General features: G+C 38.3%; 1 protein-coding gene across 7 annotated transcripts in view; it reads right to left on the bottom strand.

Moving 5' to 3' along the window:
• PRPF39 (pre-mRNA processing factor 39) overlaps positions 1 to 13,278 on the bottom strand; it is a 30,677-nt gene extending 17,399 nt beyond the window's left edge. For 2 of the 7 annotated variants that reach the window (XM_034648401.1, XM_034648402.1), the window contains exons 1-4: positions 13,121 to 13,278; positions 4,216 to 4,562; positions 3,643 to 3,768; positions 2,875 to 2,993 (exon numbers count right to left, since the gene is read on the bottom strand). In XM_034648401.1, the coding sequence (XP_034504292.1) occupies positions 2,875 to 2,993; positions 3,643 to 3,768; positions 4,216 to 4,533 (563 nt within the window). In that variant the 5' untranslated portion in view covers positions 4,534 to 4,562; positions 13,121 to 13,278. Of the gene's footprint in view, positions 1 to 2,874; positions 2,994 to 3,121; positions 3,771 to 4,215; positions 4,563 to 13,120 lie in introns of those variants that run through there. The other 5 variants (XM_002928768.4, XM_034648404.1, XM_011236693.3 and 2 more) reach the window with 5 other exon arrangements.
• Between the last annotated feature and the right edge of the window lie 7,889 nt (positions 13,279 to 21,167).

Raw genomic sequence — 21,167 nt, 5'->3', positions numbered from 1 at the left:
GGGGCGCCTGGGTGGCACAGCGGTTAAGCGTCTGCCTTTGGCTCAGGGCGTGATCCCGGCGTTGTGGGATCGAGGCCCCACATCAGGCTCCTCTGCTGTGAGCCTGCTTCTTCCTCTCCCACTCCCCCTGCTTGTGTTCCCTCTCTCGCTGGCTGTCTCTTATCTCTGTTGAATAANTTGAATAAATAAAAAAAATCTTAAAAAAAAAAAAAAAAGAAATCCAGAAATCAGACAAAGTCAGAGATGAAAACAAGTAAACAAAAACACTTCAGAGAAAACTGTGCTGGGAGCAGAGGATAACTTTAACACTCCTTAATACTTTTTAAAAAGTAATAAAAAGGTATTAAGACATGTAACAAAAATAGGAAGATACAAGAAAAGGAACAATAAACAAAAAGATTCTTGGACTTTAAAAAAATGATAGCAGGTATTAAAACTGCAATACAAGGGCCCAGGAAATACCTCAGAAAGCCAAACAAAATCTGACATGTAAAAAATAAAAAAATAAGAAAATTAAATGATGAAAACAGAAGATCCAATGTCCAACTATTAAAAAACAATAGAGGAAACATAATATGATTTTTTAATTTTACTATATTTTTTAAGCAAACTCTACACCCAACATGGAGCTCACCTCATGACCTCAAGATCAAGAGCTGAATGCTATACTGACTGAGCCAGCCAGGCACCCCAATAATATTTCTCAGAAGAGAAAAGACATGAGCACCCTTGATTGAAAAGGCCCACTAGTAAGCACAATGAATTAGAAAAAGAAAACCCAAATCAAAGCATATCATTAAAAAACTGCATTTATATCAAAGATAAAGAGAACATTTTAAAAGCTTCCATGAGGAAAAATAAGTCATACAGAGGGAATCCAGAGAGTTATCATACTTTTCAATAACAACCACCAGAAGCTATACGAGAATGGAGAGACGCCTTTAAAGCCCTAAGGAAAAATTACCTCCAACTCAAAATTCTATACCCCACTGGATCGTCCACTGGGTGTTTCAGACTTACAAAATCTTTATTTTTTTTTTTTCATCCCAAGCATCCTTTATCAAGAAGTTACAGGATGCACACCTCTAAAGATAGGCAGCAGCCAAGAAAAAACAGGATACTCTCAAAATTAGAGCTTGAAACCCAGGGAAGAGGTAAAGATATCTCCTAGATTCATGATGAGGAAATCTCAAAATAACTGCTCTATGGCAGAAACAGAACAGAGCAACCAATCCAAACTACAGAAGGATCCAAGAGGGATTTCCCCCAAAAAGAAGGGTAAAAAATGGAATTTACAAACTTCAGAGTAGAATTCCCTTTCACAATTTTCAGATTAAATAGAATAACACTAATATACATTTTTTAGCTTCCAAAAAATGCACATAGTATTTGTACCTTGTGGAAAGTCAGTGGTCGCTGTTGGAGAGGGTAGGAAATTTTAAATGTTCAAAGAAAACTAAGCAAGTGGGAAAAAGGAGGGGAGGGTAAAAAGGGGTAATTAACTCCAGGAAAAATAAAAGGCTCTGAAACCTATCTATATTGGAAAAATAAGAAATGGGAAGACAGGGTATAAGTGAACTAAAAAATCCCATCTACCAAACAAAATCATAATGTAATGAAGAGACAGAAAGAGCAGTAAAGAGCTACTATTATAAACACATAAGAAAATATAAGAAACAGCTAAAATACTTGAAGAGGGGTGGAGGGACTGCTTTTTGTTACAAGCAGCTTAACACTGACTTTTTAAACTATATTCACATACTTTGGTAAAAATAAAAACCAAAAACACATTTTAACATTCCTATAATCAATAAGAAAAGGACAATCCAAAAGTAAAATAAGCAAATGATATGAACAGGCAATGAGCAAATGCCTTATACAAGTATACGAGAAGATGGCAAAGTGGGATGAGCAATCTAGAAATATGCGAGCTAAAATAATGAGATATCACTGGAGGTTAAAGAGAATGCGGCACAACTATGGGAAAATATGACTACTCTTCATATACTGCGGGAGTTTAAAATTGATACCACTTTTAAAAGAACATTTGATAAGTTAGTTGCGTGCTCTTTGACAAAAGTTCATTTCTCTAAGTCAATCAGAGAAAGACAATTATTATATGATATCACTGATATGTGGAATTTGAGAAACAAGGCAGAGGATCATAGGGGAAGAGAGAAAAAAAGAAACAAGAAGAAACCAGAGAGGGAGACAAACCATAAGAGACTTTTAATCTCAGCAAACAGGGTTGCTGGAGTGGAGGGGGGTGGGAGGGATGGGGTGGATGGGTGATGGACATTGCGAAGGTTATGTTATGTGGTGAGTGCAGTGTATTGTGTAAGACTGATGAATCACAAAGCTGTACCGCTGAAACAAATAATACGTTATACGTTAATAATAAAAATTTTTTTAAAGTTCCATTTCTAGCATGCTCTAAATGATGACTAATACAGACATGTTTACTGCACCACTGATTATTTCCTATAAATAAGGATGTCAGATACAAAACAGTACTTTGATACCACAAAATACTTTTGCAATGCTTGAAATATTACGATGTTATAGTTTAAAAAATCAAATATGTACAATACACACATATGTATGCACATCAGTATGTATATGAAAGAACACACAATTCATAAACCACGGAGGGAATGGGATTGGGAACCTAAGGAACGGGAGTGTGAAATGAGGACATTATTATCTGCAATCTTTATAATCATGTATAAGTTTATTACATGTATCACTTCTCTAAATAGTGAAAAAGAACTGTATGTTAAACATTCGGTTTAGCATGAATAGTTCGATTATCACCATCAGAATACTTGATTTATTTCTACTTTGAAGACATCTGAATATCGATTTTTAGCATACCCTCTTATTGTACTGTTTGTCTCAGGGTCACCAGGGTCCACTGTTTCTTTTAAGAAGTTTATATAATGTATCCATAGGTCAACACTAAGAGGTATTGCCTGAAGCCCCCGACGATACACCTAAGAAGAAAACAACAAACTGTACTTCAAATATTTAATTATTTCTTAACAGAGAGGCAACACTGTGTTATCCGGTGAACCTTAGAAATACTAATTACTGGAATTTTGTTTAAATAATCTACCATTACCATTTGGGTGGAGGTTGGATAGAACATGGCAATGTTCTGATCCCCACGTGCAGAGTCTTGATCTTCAAAGCGCAGCAGTCCCTGCATTCTGACCGGGTTGTGTGGGCAGGCTTTGGGTTACAGACCATAGGGCACAGACCCATTAGAGCATCAATGACAGCGTCTGACCAAAAATGCAATAAGACGTAGCAAATGTGACTAGCAAACCAACTATATTGTTTGGAAAATGAGAAATAAATGTAAGTGAGAGAAAAGCCCTGCCCTACTTGTTAAGCTGCAGTGTAATACAGAGGCTTGCACTGCAAAGCTTGACAAACTGTAGAGGTTTAACGCACCTGCCAACAAAGAGAGAAAATATTAGCTACAAATGCCACAAGAGTGACAAATGCAAATAAAATACCCTATAAAATTGTTTGACCATAAATCGTAGGTACTGCCAGCCAAAAAAAGAAAGTCTTTGTTTTGTTATTATTTGGCTTACAGTACCTAATGGAGATAATTTTATTCAGTAATGTACGCACCTCATCTGACTGTTTAATGTTGTCATGCCGCTTTTCAAGGTCTGCATACTTTTTCCAGTAACCATAGCAATACGGATAGTGTATGAAAAATTTGTCAAACGCTTTCCTGGCAGCCATCAAGTGATTCTGATGAAAATAAAACAAGGTGTTTAAAAATCTTGGAAATTTATGTCACAAAAATATTTATTCTTTCTTCCAAATGTATTAGCTCAAATAAACTGGCAGATTTAAAAACCACACACACAGCTGATCTTTTTCTTGCATATTACAGTCTTATCCTTTGAAACAAAAGGAATTCTGTCAAATAGCAAGGTAACTTTTAATTTCAGTAATTATACACACACATGCACACACACACCAATTATCACAAATATTACTTTGTACTACTAATATTGACAAATATGTACAAATGTTATGAAAGTTATTTTTAAAGCTAAAAAATGTACATATCCAATGTTATTCAACTTAATCTGAAAATTGTAAAAGAGGCAACTTTAATTACAAAACAGTGAACCTCATCTGATATTATCTGATGAATCTGTCCCTTCTAGTTCCATTTAAATAGTTACTAACCTCCTGTTCTACATACTGAAGCAAATATACCCAGCCTGTAAAATCCTGAGGATTGTTTTCTACAGCTTTCCAGAATTTTTCATATTCTGGAGGGAAGTTTGCTTCCGTTTCTGTCACTGGAAGGTCCACAGCATTTGCTATTTCATTTTCTTCTGCAGTTGCATTCACATTAGGAGATCCATCAGGGGACTGTTCCATTTCGGTAACATTCATTATCTCAGTACTGAAATCAGCTGATTGTTCCACCACTACCTCTGAACTGTTGCCTGTGCTGCCATTACTAGAATTTCTGTACTCATCCATGTGAGAATTTTGCATAGTTGTTTATTTTGTCTTCAGTTAATGATCTGTGGAAACACAAATAAGAGGAACATCTTCCAAATGTTTATTTGGCATCATCAAAACCACCTTTTAAAAGCCCCAGTTAGCTATTAAAGGAATGTATTAATTTCATTCCTGATCTCTGAGCAATGGAACCAATGAATCAAAGAATATGTGTATATTAAATCTGGGAAGATGTTGAAATTTTATCTCTAGAAAAATTGCATTAGCCATGTGGCAAGACACTTTCAGTTGCCTATCCAATATCCCCTCTCACCATCTTCCTAATAAAACACTGTTTTTGGTCAGAGTAGCAATGTATCTAGCCCCATCAGGGAATCATGAGACTGAAAAGGATATCTGCTGCAGAGCTCTGGGAAAGATTTTGCTTTTCTGAGAAAAAGGGACAGTCACAAATAGCGCAGGTCCTACCACTTTCTTATCACCTTGAATGTGAACATATCTAAAACAACCTATGTTCTTAAAGCAGTCAATAAGGGATTGGCAAGGAAAATTAAGAAATGCCAGCCCTCACACCACCAGCTACTATTAACACAATACCAACTTCACACTGTGTGCAGAAAAAAGTCCCTATTTGCTTAAACTACTAGCAATAGACAGGTTTTCTATTACTTGCAGACAAATGAAGTCCTAACTGATTAACCCACTAACAATGCATGAAAATGGCCATTCTTCCATCTCCTCGTCAGTACTTAAGTATCATAAAACCTAATATTTGTTCATTTGATTAAAAAGAAAGTAGTACCTCATTGTGATTTGCATTTCTTTAAGAGAAAACTGAATTTCTATTTTTTTCTTAAATGCCTTCACATCCTTCATTCATATTTTCTATTACATTACTAATTTTATTCTTATTGGTTTATACAAGCTTTCTATAAATTAAGGAAGTAAGATCTTTATATTATACATTATAAAACATTTTGTGAGTTTTTCTTACTAGTTTTTTGGTGTGTATAGAGGGATCTTGTAAATTCTCAAGCAGATATGAAATCCAAATTTTAAAACATTATTTCAAAATATAGTATGAAGTAAATTTTATCCCAACAAAGGAGAAATTTAACATGTTAAATCAGGAGACCTGAGGCTGACTGCCACTGGAAGAATTAACTATAACCAGGTAAATCTAAGGAATGTCAAAAGAGAAGTGGGAATGGACGCCTGGGTGGCTCAACCGGATGAGCGCCCGACTCTTGGTTTCAGCTCAGGTCATATCTCAGGGTCCTGGGATAAAGCCCTGCATGGGGCTGTGGGCTCAGGGAAGTCGGCTTGAGGATTCTCTCTCTCCCTTTCCCTCTGCCCCTCCCCCCATTTGTGCACGTGCATGCACTCTCTCTCTCAAATAAATCTTAAAAAAAAAAAAAAGTGGGGAAGAAAAGGAGAAGAGAAAAATAAGGGAAGAGGGGTAGTTTGGGTGGAGACAAAAAGTTAATACCTAATGTATGTCTAATACTATATTACATTCCTGTAATATATTCATTCTATTCTGAGATCATTTTACTAGATTTTTAATACATGACTCAAAATTTTAATTCTCCTTTTTCACTCTGAATAATCCATTTTATAGTCTCCTATTCTTGTTTCACTGGTGCAGTATCTCCTGCTCTCTCTATAAATCACTTTAAATTTTCTTCTGTTCTCAGCACTGTCTCTTCTAAGGGTTTTTTTGATTATTTGTTTTGTCTCTCAATAGAGTGATCTTCAAACTGCTGTTCAAGAAGTGTGAGCCATCACACAAAATCAGAAACTAGATAAAACTTGAACACTGGTGAGCCTCAGTGCAGGATGGCATTCTATTGAAGGAGAACTCACTAAATGTCACTGCTTACATCATTTCCCTGGTGTTAAGTTTTTCCAAAGAAGAACATTTCAACTTAAAAATATATAAAGAAGGCAACAAGAATTCTGGGAGCAAAGAAGAAAAACAGTGCTAGTGATCTCACCATTCAATATGTAAACTTTCATTCAATTTCCCATTTTCATCAAGACCTTTCACTCCAATCCCAACTCTCACCAGCTGTGTGAAACTTCTCTGGTTCCACCCTTTTCAAATAATAAATATTTAGTTTTTTGCTGGCTATACTATAGGGAGAAGGAAAATGTAGGGTCTAAACTACTCCAGACTTTCAACCAATCCAGACTTTCAACCAATCCTCGAATTTTTAGCCCCACTCAGCACTCTCATCTTCAGAGGCACTTCATAACCAAAATTCCTGAGCCTTTCTGGAGTTTTGTAGGAAGATCCCTCTTACTTCTTAACTTCTCTCTCTGCAGGCACAGAACTGAATGCAGAAAAATGAAAACCTAAGTTCATCAGTTAAATCCAGTTCATCTGTTTCTTCTAAAACATTGTTAATTATTATGTTGAAACTTCCTCTTCTGTCCTCTGTCCTTTTGGGTTTCCACAATTTTATTTTGCTTTTATGTTATCTTACTTATTTTTTATTCTACTGAAATTAGGTTTACAAATTATGCTGAACCCTGTTTACTTTGTATTTTTTTTTAAATCTCTAACCATTATCATTTCCTTGTGGAATAATATTCATTCAATAGATATTTAGTGAGCAACCTCTGTATGTCAGATATTACCGTTCTAAGCACTGGAAATTTACCTGTGAACAAAACAAAGTCCCTACTCTCAAGGAGTTGACATTTTAGGTGAAGAATATAGACATTTCTTTAAAAAAAAAAAAACAACTAATTTTACAATATGTACATGGTACTAAGTGCTAAGAAAAAAAAAAAAAGGAGAGGATGATATATAGTAAGAAAGTCAACTATACAGATATGTAGAGCAGAAAAATTCCAGGGGCGCCTGGGTGGCACAGCGGTTAAGCATCTGCCTTCGGCTCAGGGCGTGATCCCGGCGTTATGGGATCGAGCCCCCACCCACATCAGGCTCCTCCGCTATGAGCCTGCTTCTTCCTCTCCCACTCCCCCTGCTTGTGTTCCCTCTCTCTCTGGCTGTCTCTATCTCTGTCAAATAAATAAATAAAATCTTTAAAAAAAAAATTCCAGGTAGCAGAAAGAGCAAGTTCTGAGACAAGTCTTTGTTTAGCGCATTCGCAGAAACATAGATAAGCAAGAAGGGCCATACCTCTGGATTTGCTTAAATATCCCTCAATTTGGTTTGAGTCCTTCCTCATATTCGGTTTTACTAAGTACGTCACAGTAAATCTTCTCATGTAAATGCCCATTTTTGAAAAGCTATTTCTCTGGGGTTATATTCTCAAATTTCATTAGGCCAACATGTAGCACAAACCTTAAAATTAAGTATGTTTTGACCTACCAATAACACTTGTAGAATTTTCTCTTAAAGAAATAATGAGGAATCCACAGGCAACCTATTAGAAGTATTAGACTAACAAAGTTGCTAGATAAAAGAGAAATACATAAAAAAGTGACATTTCTATAGTTAGAAATAATTCTTTTTAAAGGCCATTTTAAAGAATTATCATTAACAAGGGTGTTCACTGCAGCATGGCCCGAATCAGGCTCCCTGCTTTGCTGGGAGCCTGCTTCTTCCTCTCCCACTCCCCCTGCTTGTGTTCCCTCTCTCGCTGGCTGTATCTCTCTCTGTCAAACAAATAAATTTTAAAAATCTTTAAAAAAAAAAAAAAAAGGATCTGGATTTTGTTCTAAGGACAAAGCCAATGAAGTTTTACAAGCTTGTTCTCTCTACTTTTGTAACCTCCATTTACTCTTCAATTTGGTTTCTTCATCACTCTCTAAAATCTCCCAGATGCCTTCCTACCTCCTCTGTTGTTATGTCACCTTCTCGGGGCATCTGACTCTTGATTTCGGCTCAAGTCATGATCTCAAGAGTCCTGAGATCAAGCCTGGTGTGGGGCTCTGTGCTCAGCACAGAGTCAGCTTGAGATTATCTCCCTCTCCCTCCTCATGCCCGCTCCCACTTTCTCTCTCTCTTAAATAAATAAATCTAGAAAGAGAGAGAGAGAGAGAGAAGGAGGGAGGGAAGAGGCGGGGAGGGAATGTCACCTTCTCAATAAGACCTACCTGGCCAGTTCTATGTAAAATTGTAACTTGCTCCCATCCCAGCATACATGATCCCTTTTATCATATTTGATCCCCTTTACCTTCCTCTATTTTTTTTCTTTTATCCATAATATTATACTCTAACAAAGTAAATAATTTACATATTTAGTATACCCTAACATAAGAATTAACCGTCCCCTGCTCTTTATTCACAATACTACTGCTATAGTTTAAGTAATCTTTATCTCCCCCACTAGTATTTTTCAAACAGCAGTCTGCTTCAGACCAGCTTTTTCTCCTTTTTTGCAAACGCAAAATGGAAAAAATTTTTATCAGAGTGCTTCACACATAGTAAAGATATATTATTTTGTGACATTTGCTGTGATTATACACACACACACACACACACACACAATTCTGTTATTGCATACTGAGTTGCCTGGCACACTGAAGACACTTATTTGTGAAAGAATGAATGAATGAAAGCATGTCATCATATATTGCTATAATTTTGATAATCCTGAGACACCATTTATTGAACAAGTATTTTGCTGAATGCCACTTATTCATTTTTAAGAATGGGAAAAACAAAACTAAGATTAAATAATTTATCAATGGTTATATGGTTCGTAAGGAAAAGAGACAGGATTCAAACCCATCATAACACCAAAACTCTCCCCATTCTCTACTAACTTCTGCAGCCAAGAAATTCTATTTTTGTTGAAGTCTGGTTTGGTTTTGTTTTCCAGCTCAGCTCCTTTCCAGTTCAAGGCCTTAGTGTACCAAGTTTCTTCAATATGGAACACTCTCCTACCCCTCTACCCCATCCCCCCTTAGAACCCTCAACCTAGCTGAAGTCTACTCATTCTTCTGCATGCGAAGTTTAAACATCACTTCCTAAAAAGTATTCCCATACACTCCAAATGAGTTAGGTTCCCTCAACGATGCTTCCACCACATTGTCTTTTTCTCCATAGCTCAAATCACATTTGTGGTATTTGTTCGATATCATCTTTCCTACTAGATCACAAGTTTCCTGAGAGTAAGGACCAAATCTACCAATACACAGGGATACAGTATATCCGGAGGCCTTGTACTACACACTCCATTCATTGAATAATAAATAAACAGCATCAGAGTCCTTAGTCTCTCCAGACTAACAGCTAATGTATTACTTTCATAGCCAAACGAGAAGTGGTATAATAAAGTACTTGGGCTTTAGGCGCGCCTGGGTGGCTCAGATGGTTAAGTGTCTGCCTTCAGCTAAGGTCATGATCCCGGGGTCCTGGGATGGAGCCCCCCGGTGGGCTCCCTGCTCAGCCAGGAGCCTCCTTCTCCCTCTCTCTCTACTATTCTTCCCGCTTGTGCTCTCTTACTCTCTCTGCCAAATAAATAAATAAAATCGTTAAAAAATAAATAAATAAAGTACTTGGGCTTTAGAATCGGAAAGAATTGAATTAAAGATCTGGCCCAGTTACTCATTAGGGAATACTGAGCAAGATACTTAACCTCTCTAAGCCTCATTCACAAAATAATCACAAATTCCTTGCCATGAAGATTAACTATCCCCTTTATTCACACAGCTATTAATACGATTTAAGTAATTATCATCTCCCATCTTTTTTTTAAGTTTATTTATTTAAGCAATCTCTACACTCAACATGGGGCTCTAACTCACAAACCAGGGATCAAAAGCTACAAGCTTTACTGACTGAGCCAGCCAGGTGCCCCTATTTTATATCCCTTCTTGAGTAATGTTTTTCAAATTTCGAACTGCTTCAAATCAGTTTCTCATTTTTTTAATGGAAAAATACATAATTGAAAAATAATATATCAGAGTTCATGCACACCAATATTGAGTGCGTATTGTTGAAATACAGAATGCAACTACTGTTTATTGGGATGCAATAGTACATGTACAACCTATTACGGGTCGCAGTCAAAAAATTTGAAAAACACTGCTACACTACTACTATGGATAAATTAATATTACTGTAATATTAAATTCAGCAGAATAGAGGCCATGGTTTTATTCACTACTGTGTTCCTAGAACCTAAAACAGTGTCTAGTATATAATAGCACATTAAATCTCTGTTGAAAAAGTGAGTGACAAATATGGCCCCAACTTAACTTTTCAAATATTCTAATCCTACAGTATTCCTCCTCATTGCTATTTACAGAGTCCAATATATTTTTCATGTCCAAACCTTGGCTTACTCTATTCTCTTATACTAACAAAACTTTCCTCCTTTTCTCAACTCACAAACCAATCAATGCCTTTTTACTACATTTCACTTTCTTATAAAATCATATTAGAGGCCTAAAGTCCACAAGCATGAAAGGAAACATGATAAATTATAACGTGACAATACAGTACGTTAAAAAAATACAGTTCTATATCATACATTCAACTTTTAGTTCAGTTACAGCATACATTAAACATTTCACTAACAATTCAGCATGCCTTCTTAAAATTTAAAAGGCCTTGGGGTGTCTGAGTGGCTCAGTCGGTTAAGCGTCTGCCTTCAGCTCAGATCATGATCCCGGAGTTACAGAATTGAGCCCCGAGTCGGGCTCCCTGCTTGACAAGGAGTCTGCTTCTCCTTCTGCCCTTCATCCCACTCGTGCTCGCTCGCTCTCTCCCTCAAATAAATAAATAAAACCTTTTTAAAAAAAAATTTAAAAGGCCTTTTGGAGGATAACCCACACATAATTAAAAATGTAAAGTCTAATTTAATACCTTCTCTCTTAACTCTCTATAGGCACTCAAAATCATGCCATGTATTACTCTTTTCATAAACAGAGCAACACAAAAAAATCTAAAGTCATCACCAAGGACTAAAAAGTCAGTAGTTTGAGTACTGCAAATCAACTAGCTTTGCAATCTACAAGTTACTCTGTTCCTCATCCACAGATACACAATTTGAAGACACAAGTTGTTAAGAAGAGACTACCAGAACCACTGGTTTTGGAAACTGTTTTCAGAGGCTAAGTAGACTGTTCACAGATTGACCTTTTTTTTAATTTTCCACATATTAAACACTTAATATGTTCCAGAAACTCAACTTCATATACATGTATTTACATAAATGACTGCATCACCCTCAATGACTATTACATAAATGACTGCATACCCCCTCAGGGGGGTACCTGACTTTGGGGGAAAAATCACCATTTGACTGGAACTACTACTTTCTTTCTCCTTTGACTATTTTTCACACACACACATACACACACACAATTCTAGGTTTCATGCAGATTAGTTATTAACATACCACAGAAGGTTCGGTTCTTTCTCTTTATTTTTTAAGATTTTTAAATAATCTCCACATCCACTGTGGGGCTTGAACTCATAACCCCGAGATCAAGAGTCACGGGCTCTACTGACTGAGGCAGCCAGACGCCCTTGTTAAGACACGTGTGTACACACACCTTTTATTATTTGATTTATAAAAATCTTTTTCTTACTCAACTATAGGTAAGCAAGTAAAAATATAACCAAATACTCTGACACTAAAAAAAAATTCTGCTTTTCAATTCTCACTTCAAATATCTCATACCACCTACTAATTAGCCATCTTTGGTCAGCCCGTAATTATTCCAGAGTTCACAACCTAGGAACTAGAGTTCTTGAGCACAACTTCTTTCGTTCACTCTACCCCTACCAGAAGCTGAACAGTGGAAAGTTCCAACTTTTGCAACTCTAGAATGAGGTTATAAATGGGAGGGGGGAGGGGGGTACCTGACAGTTGTTTTTTTCAATTCACTTAAGCTCCCAAAGAGACCAAAACACTTAAGTTCCAATATAAGCTTCATACTTCCCTGTATAACATTTGTTTTCTTAAGCTTCAACCTTTCCAGCTGTAAAAAAGTTTAAAGTAATTTCTGAACAGACTGGATCAGATGCCAAATAACCTCAAGTCCTTAAGGAGAAGGCAACAGGAACATCAAACTAAAAACAATTTAATCCACATAAAATAATATGGTATTATAATACCATCAATAACACATTAAAAGCAGTACTACTTATTAAAGATGCGATTTCAGAGCGAGAAAAACACCAGTGTTGGTCTCTGATTACAAAAGGTAAACACCGTTTTTTCTGATTTTCTGATGTTTTTTCTGATTCTATCCTATGCTGCCAAAAGCTCTGGCTGATCTTTGGGGTGCCGTGACTCAGGGTCTCGACGGCTCCTACTGAGCCCCTTGCACTTCCCGTCGTCCCCGCACACCGGTTTCCAGCTCTTGGGGAAGCTAGGGCTTCAGACTTAGCCCCAAAACGCTTCCTAAACCAAGGCGGAGGCCCGCATTTCCCTGCCCTTCATAAGGCGCACTCGTCAGAGAAACGTTTGGTCTAAGAAAAGAAACCTCGCCCTGCTCCACCCAACAGGTGGGAAGGAGAAAGGCACAGACAGCTGGGAGCCGAGGCCAGGCTAGGCCAGGCCTCAAACAGGGCGGGAGACGGAGGCCGCAACCCCAGTGCGGCCTGAAACAAGGCAGGCCCCTTCCTGACCCGCGAATCACCCCCGGCCCCCGCCCAGCCAATTCCAAGACGCCCGCCCCAGCTGACCTGACGACGGATGCCACTCAATGCCATGAGCCGCAGTTTGGGCCAACAGAGCCGAAGATGGCACTTCCACCGCCTCCGTCCCACAGACACCGCAGCAGCCGCCACCAGCACCAGGGCCGCCTCGTCGAGAGCACGGTGCGCATGCGTCGGTGTCCCGGAGGCGAAGAAGTCACGTGGTAACGCTGCGCGCAGTCCTCGCCCTCCGCGGGACCCTGGCTAGGGCCCGGCCCCGCCCCTTCCCCCCTCCTCCTCCCCCGCCCCGTCTCCGCCCTGCCGCCACCGAAGACCAGGCCGCGGCTCCTGTTGCTTTCTGCCCTCTGTGGGAGACTTCCTAAGCCAAAAGACAGTGTTCAGGGCCTTTTACAACCTTGATCTTAAACACAGACAGCGCACCACCCCTCCAAAGGAAAATACTGTTTTTTGAGGCAAATCTAAGGCTTTCCCAACAATTTCCCAGGTTTTACCCCTTTACCTAAACATGGACAGAAATTCAGCCTTATTTAAATCTTTATACTTCAGGATGACACAGACTCTGGGTCCTCTCAGGTTTCCTCAAGAGGAAACAAAAAAAAAAAAAGAGGAAACAAGTTAGGGGCTTGGGGAATTGATCATTAAAGGGATATATGAAATTATCTTCTGGACAAATTGAAGGCTGCTTGCATCGACAGTATTACTGGTCCTCTTCAGTTACATTCCCACCCTCACTTTTAAAAAAGATATTTTTTTCAGATCTGGCCTCTCTTCTATTTCTGTTACAAGGTTCCTGAGTTCCCACCACATGCAAACTCTGTTGAAGTTTCAGTAGTACCACAACTGGGTTGCGAGTACCTCCTTTGGAATCTGACTCAAGAAACATTTCTCTGCAGGATGATGTTTCCTGTCCACAACGCTGATAATCATAAATCCCCTCAATAGCACCTTTGCTTCCAAATATCAAAATCAGAAGTGCATGGCTGGCTCAGTTGGAGGAGCCTGCGACTCTTTAACTCAGGGTAGTGAGTTTGAGCCCCAATTTGGATGTAGAGATTATTTAACTGAATAAATAGACCCTTAAAAAAATCAGTCTTCTCAATTATCATATGGTTTCACTCATTTATGGAACATAAAAAGTAGGAAGATCGGTAGGAGAAGAAAGGGATAAAGAAAGGGGGGGTAGGGGCGCCTGGGTGGCACAGCAGTTAAGCATCTGCCTTCAGCTCAGGGAGTGATCCCAGCAGTTATGGGATCCAGCCCCACATCAGGCTCCTCCAATGGGAGCCTGCTTCTTCCTCTCCCACTCCCCCTGCTTGTGTTCCCTCTCTCGCTGGCTGTCCTCTATCTCTGTCGAGTAAATAAATAAAATCTTAAAAAAAAAAAAAAGAAAGAAAGAAAGAAAGAAAGAAAGAAAGAAAGAAAGAAAGAAAAAGAAAGAAAGAAAGGGGGGGTAATCAGAAGGGGGAATGAAGCATGAGAGACTATGGACTCTGGGAAACTGAGGGCTTCAGAGGGGAGGGGATGGGGGGAATGGGATAGGCTGGTGATGGGTATTAAGGAGGACACGTATTGCATGGTGCACTGGGTGTTATACACAACTAATGAATCATGGAACTTTACATCAAAAACCAGGGATGTACTGTATGGTGACTAACATAATAAAAAATATTATTATTTAAAAAAAAAGAAAAAGAGGGGCGCCTGGGTGGTGCAGTCGTTAAGCGTCTGCCTTCAGCTCAGGGGGTGATCCTGGCGTTCTGGGATCGAGCCCCACATCGGGCTCCTCTGCTAGGAGCCTGCTTCTCCCTCTCCCACTCCCCCTGCTTGTGTTCCCTCTCTCATTGGCTGTCTCTCTCTCTGTCAAATAAATAAATAAAATCTTTAAAAAAAAAAAAGAAAAGAAAAAAATCAGTCTTCTTACTGACTGCATTTCACTTTCATCAGACTGCATGTAGTTGCAGCTTTCCCTTTCCATTGCTTCTCCTACTGTTGAAGCTAACTTTTGGATTCTCAGTGGGGCTATGCTTTTCACTGGTTTCATCAGCAAGTTTTAGACGTTTACTATGGGAAGGAAAGTTAAGGGAGTATTCTATTGGCTCTAAGTGCCACGCCTTCTTCACTCTTTTTCTGGTTCCTCCAATCTTTCCTAAACTTATTTCAAATTCTTCATAAGTAAATAAGATTAGCTCTGAGATCCCATCCCCCTCCTATAGCCGGGTTCACAAAAATCTATCTAGTTCTTCATCTTTATTCACTGCAGATTCATTGCTTCCCTTTGGTTTTTCTACATCTTACCTTTCCAGACAGTGCTCTTGCTCCCACTCTCCTACTTGAAAATCTCCACTAGTTTTCCTCCTTAAATCTCTTGCCTTTATGGCATCTGCTTTTTGGAGGACCCAGACTAACACAAAACCTACCCAACATAAATGTGAAATTTAATGCAATGTGTTTTCTCCTAATTGATTCCATTACCTTCCATATGTCAGTGACTTATGCAGTGGACATTTTCTATGTTTTAGCATATGAAACCCCTCCCTCCATTTGGGACATCTCCTCTTGTTGAAGTAGAGAGCCTACATCCCACTGTAGAAGGTTAAACTACCTGATGCTTACTTTCCTAGTCCCCCTCCACCACCACCACACACACACACACACACACACACACACACACACTCACACTCTTAGAGATATGAACACACAGCTTACAGGCCAACATTCAATGTGGCAGTGTGTGGTATCAGTGGTATGATGTGGTGGCTCTCTTTTGTAATATTAGCAGGCTAACGGACTAGCCCTGCAATGCAGAGTAGCTCTGCAACGTAAGGTGGACATTCTTATTAGCTAGCTAGCCTCCCGGTCTCATAAAACTATGTGACACTAGATCTTTTTTTATAAACCTTTCTTCTGTTTAAATTAGGCAATATAGTTAGTTAGCTAATTAGCTAGTTGTATTTGCTGGTAAATAAGAATTGTGAAACAAGTTCCAGGAATGGTTGCAGATAACAAGACCTCAGGGAAGTAGAAACAAGTTGGATTAGTCCTAACCAGGGCTGAGAAACCAGTAAAAATCCAGCTGGTATCAATAGAAGTCCTTCTGGTGTTTATGTAACACAGTGCATACAATCACGTATGGTATAAAATGATTAACTGTAGTCATCTAGAATGATATGCCCATAAAAGGTAAAGCTTAGGGAAGAAGTGTGGGGTGGAATTTTTATTTACACTAACACTGGACAACTTAAAAGAGAATGACAAGATCAGATTTCTAAATTCTTAGCTTGAAGTAGGAACCAAAAATTAAAGACTTCCTCTGATATTAACAAAGAATTTATTCTTTGTAGCCATGGGGCTAAAAGAGCCAAACACACTCAAAGTTGGGACCCATAGGTTGCCAGATTACAATGTCAGTTGAATTCATAATTTTGTCAGAACTCTTCTGTGAAGATTAAGGTATTGTTCAGGAAAGAGCAGAACCAAATAAGTGAAATGGGCACGTGGTAGAATTCAAATAACTCAAATACCCTAAACTCATTACCTTTCATTGAGCCTCATTCATCAAACAAAAGCAGCCTCTACTCACTGGACTGATTAATGCCTTATTTCAAAATCTATATAGATCTCACCTAACCTGTGGAAGTTTCACCTTGCATGAAAAGGCCAATTTTTCTTATTTCCCATTCCTAACACTTATCATTTTTTCTAAACTTAGAATCAGATTTCAGCATATTCTGGAGGCCAATTATAACATCAAACTTGAATAGCAAGACAGTTGAAATTTTACAAATTTATGTTGACAAAAATATGGAGAATACATGAGAAAATTCATTGAGTGGCTAGACTGAGACTGAAATGATTTTAGACTAAAGTAAATATATATGAAATATATATATTGTGAATATACATGAAATATTACATATTAACACACACACACACACACATATATATATATGTATGTATAAATTCAATATGCTAGCTTAAACAGCCAGGAATGGTTCTAACAGTTTGTTCTGTAGGAGTGTTGGCATGAAATATTCATAAACAACTTTCCACTCACCTATAACTATGTATCCTAAGAGTGCCAGGTGCACTCCCTTCACCAAGATTTAGGAAACACACAGGTAAGGGGAGAGTCAGCATCTTTGGAAAGTACTACACTCTCCAACTTAACAATTTTTCAGCTTCAAAGTGGTGCAAGAGTGATAAAGCACACAGCCACTCGATCACGAGGGTAAACAACCAATACACTTAAAATCATTCTGTACCCATACAACCATTCTGTTTTTCACTTTCAGCACAGTATTCAATAAATTTCATGAGATATTTAACACTTTATTATAAAATAGGCTTTGTGTTAGATGATTTTGCCCAACTATGGGCTGATGTAAGTGTTCTGAGCATGTTTACGTTAGACTCGGCTAAGCTGCGATGTTTGGTAGGTTAGGTATATTAAGTGCATTTTTTTCTCTTTTTAAAGATTTTATTCATTTATTTGACAGAGAGAGAGAGCGAGAGCGCCAAGCAGGGGGAGCTGCAGGCATAGAGAGAGAGAAGCAAGCTCCCCACTGAGCAGGGAGCCAGATGTGGGGCTCCATCCCAGGACCCCAGGATCATGACCTGAGCTGAAGGCAGACACTTAACCTACTGAGCCACCAAGGCGCCCCTAAATGCATTTTCAGCTTACAGTGGGTTTATTGGGACATAACCGCATCGTAACTCAGGGAATATTGTACAGTGGTTGTTCTTCAGCTGGGGATACTACAGTAGAATCTTCTGTTGATACAGGTGCCATGATTTCAGTGGTGATAAAAAGATTCCTAGATGGCAGATAATTATTACTGGCAAATAAGCATGATAAGGATGGGGTGCCTGGGTGGCTTAGTTGTTAAGCGTCTCCCTTCGCCTCAGGGCGTGATCCCGGCAGTCTGGGATCAAGCCCCACATCAGGCTCCTCCGCTGGGAGCCTGCTTCTTCCTCTCCCACTCCCCCTTTGTGTTCCCTCTCTTGCTGGCTGTCTCTCTGTCAAATAAATAAATAAAATCTTAAAAAAAAAAAAAGCAGCATAAGTAAGGATAATAGGGAGCAGGGCCTTGTGGTAACTGAATGGTCTGACCAGCAGGGATATTTAGCAGTATCTAATTGATCATGGGACCAAAACAGATGAGTAAAATACTAAGTAGATGCTTGGTTGTTTTTGTATTTTTATTTATTTATTTTATTTATTTATTTTTTTTAAAGATTTTATTTATTTGACAGAGATAGAGACAGCCAGCGAGACAGGGAACACAAGCAGGGGGAGTGGGAGAGGAAGAAGCAGGCTCATAGCAGAGGAGCCCGATGTGGGGCTCGATCCCAGGACTCCAGGATCACGCCCTGAGCCAAAGGCAGACGCTTAACCACTGTGCCACCCAGGTGCCCCATGTATTTTTAAAAACCCTCTAGTGAAAGGGATTACAATCTCTCACCTAGTTCCCATACCCCTTGAAGTAAGAGAAGGACAAGTAACCTTTAAGGATTCTACAGTAATATCGCTATAAAAATCCCTCCTATTCCCTTAAAGAGACCTATGGCTACTTATCAAGGTAACTTCACACAGAGTTTAAAAATGTGCTTTTCAGAATTTACTGGACACTGAATCTGAATTAACACCGGTTCCCAGAGGTATAGAGTGTCATTATGGTTCATCAGACAGAATGGGGGCTTACAGAATATGGCAGATTCTGTAGGTAATTTAAATTACAATAAGTTGAAAGTCTGAAGAGAATCTGAAAATAAAGATAATGTGAAGAGAAAAACATATGGCCAAAAAGAGACAGTAGTGAATATTAGTACTAAGGGAAGTAGAAATAACTAGAAGAGAGATGACAAAGGGAAGCAAGATACTGTAAAGAGCTTAAGGCTTTGATTTAGAAAGCATGAATTTGGAACCCAGTTTTATTATTACTTACCAAACCTTATGTATATTCTGAGTTATTGTGGGATCCAAAATTAAAATGAGATTATGTATAAGAAAACATTTGTAAACCTCAAATTTTCTACAAAGATAACATTCCCAGGAGCAAATAAAAAAGACGAGCACAAACCCTATAGAAATCTTTAGTTTTAGGATAAGTTAAGCTTACTTATTTCATTGCTAGTTAGGGGGTTGAATACATCAAACAAAGGCAAAATCAATAATTAAGTACTATATTATCATTAATGATTTGTGGTTTCATAATGTGTAATGTAAAAGAGAACCTAAACTCTTAATTCACAATTATTGAGTACTTCATTTCCTAGTCTCAATAGTAGAGGAAGATAGAGATTATAGCTGAAAGAGATATGATTGAGCCACTCTACAGTATCTATAAAATTTACTAATTTAATTCACTACTAATAAATATTCACGCTAAAAAAAATTTAACATGTTGGTGTATATAATTCCAGTTCTATTTCCTGTATGCATATATATTTGATAGAGACACTGTATTTTGTAGTCAGGCTTTTTTCCTTTAACACACTACGAATATTGCCCTGTGATTATTTAACATTTTTAATGACTATATGATATGGATTCCATTGGGTAAATATGCCATTTAAATTTTTTTATTTTTTAGTTGCACTACTGATAGGGATAAACTTTTATAATTATCACTGCTTGTAAAAAACCTTCCTTCATTCCAATTTATTCAGGCTTTCAGCTCCTTTGGTTCTTTTTTTCTTTTCTTTTTTTTTTTAAGATTTTATTTATTTGAGAGAAAGAGAGAGAGAGCACAAGCAAAGGGTATGGCAGGCAGAGGGAGAAGCACGCTGAGCAAGGAGCCTGATGTGGGGCTCAATCCCAGGACCCCAGGATCAGGACCCAAGCAGAAGGCAGACGCTTAACCGACTGAGCCACCCAGGTGTCCCTCCTTTATTTCTTTCAATCAGTGATCAGTCTCCAATTCTTTGTTGACTTTTTGGTTGATAACAATTCTTGGTAACAGAGTGCTAGACTTCTGAGTGCTCAATATCAATAAGTTACTAAAACAGAGGAACTCTTTCAGGCTTGGGACTCTGTTACATAATGTATATTTTTTTATAATAAAGGCACAGAGATTATGTAAAATCCTCACATTAATAGTAGTGATTATATTTACTATATATATTTTTAAAAGATTTTATTTATTTATTTGAGAAGGAGAAAGCAGAAGAGCAGAGGGGAGGCGGAGGAGAGGGAGAAGCGGACTCCCAGCTAAACAGGGGGACTGATGCAGGGCTCAATCCCAGGACCCGCGGAGATCATGACCTGAGGCAAAGACAGACACTTAACCAACTGGAGCCACCCAGGTGCCCCTTTACTGTACTTTTTCAATGCAAAATTCATAGTATACACATTTTTAAAAAAGGGATAATTAAGCTTATACATAAAGTAATGATCTTCTGCCTTTGAAATTTAAAATTTACCTTCCATATACTCAACAATCAATCAATGCAAATTTAGTAGGCACATTTGCAATGACACAAGGATAATGGTCAAAATTAATAAAACTTGGAATCTGTAACTATTGCTTCAATGGTGCATATATCATTAAGGGTTAAAGCAAAATTTAATGATGATTTCAGATTTACAACTGAGGTCAAAAGAGTCTAAACCAGGGGCACCTGGGTGGCTCAGTCCTTAAGCGTCTGCCTTCAGCTCAGGGCGTGATCCCAGGGTCCTGGGATCGAGCCCCACATCAGGCTCCCTCTGCTGGGAGCCTGCTTCTTCCTCTCCCACTCCCCCTGCCTGTGTTCTCTCTCTCGCTGGCTGTCTCTCTCTCTCTGTCAAATAAATAAATAAAATCTTTAAAAAAAAAAAAGTCTAAACCAGATGCTGACAAACTATGCCAGAGGTCTGTTTTTGTTTGACCTGAGCTAAGAATGTAGTTTACATTTTTAAAAGTTTGTAAAAAAAACAAAAACAAAAAACCCCAAAGAAGATGCCACAATCTATCTGTAGCTTACAAAGCCAAAAATATTTACTTTTTGGTCCTTTACAGAAAGTTTGCCAACTTCAGACCTAAACTATAGAAACATAATAAAATACGCTTAGAAGAAAAGATAAAGCATTTAAAAA

Source organism: Ailuropoda melanoleuca, chromosome 20 (genome assembly GCF_002007445.2).
Source record: "Ailuropoda melanoleuca isolate Jingjing chromosome 20, ASM200744v2, whole genome shotgun sequence".
Classification (NCBI taxonomy): Eukaryota; Metazoa; Chordata; class Mammalia; order Carnivora; family Ursidae; genus Ailuropoda; species Ailuropoda melanoleuca.
This window is presented reverse-complemented; position numbering and strand designations above follow the sequence as displayed.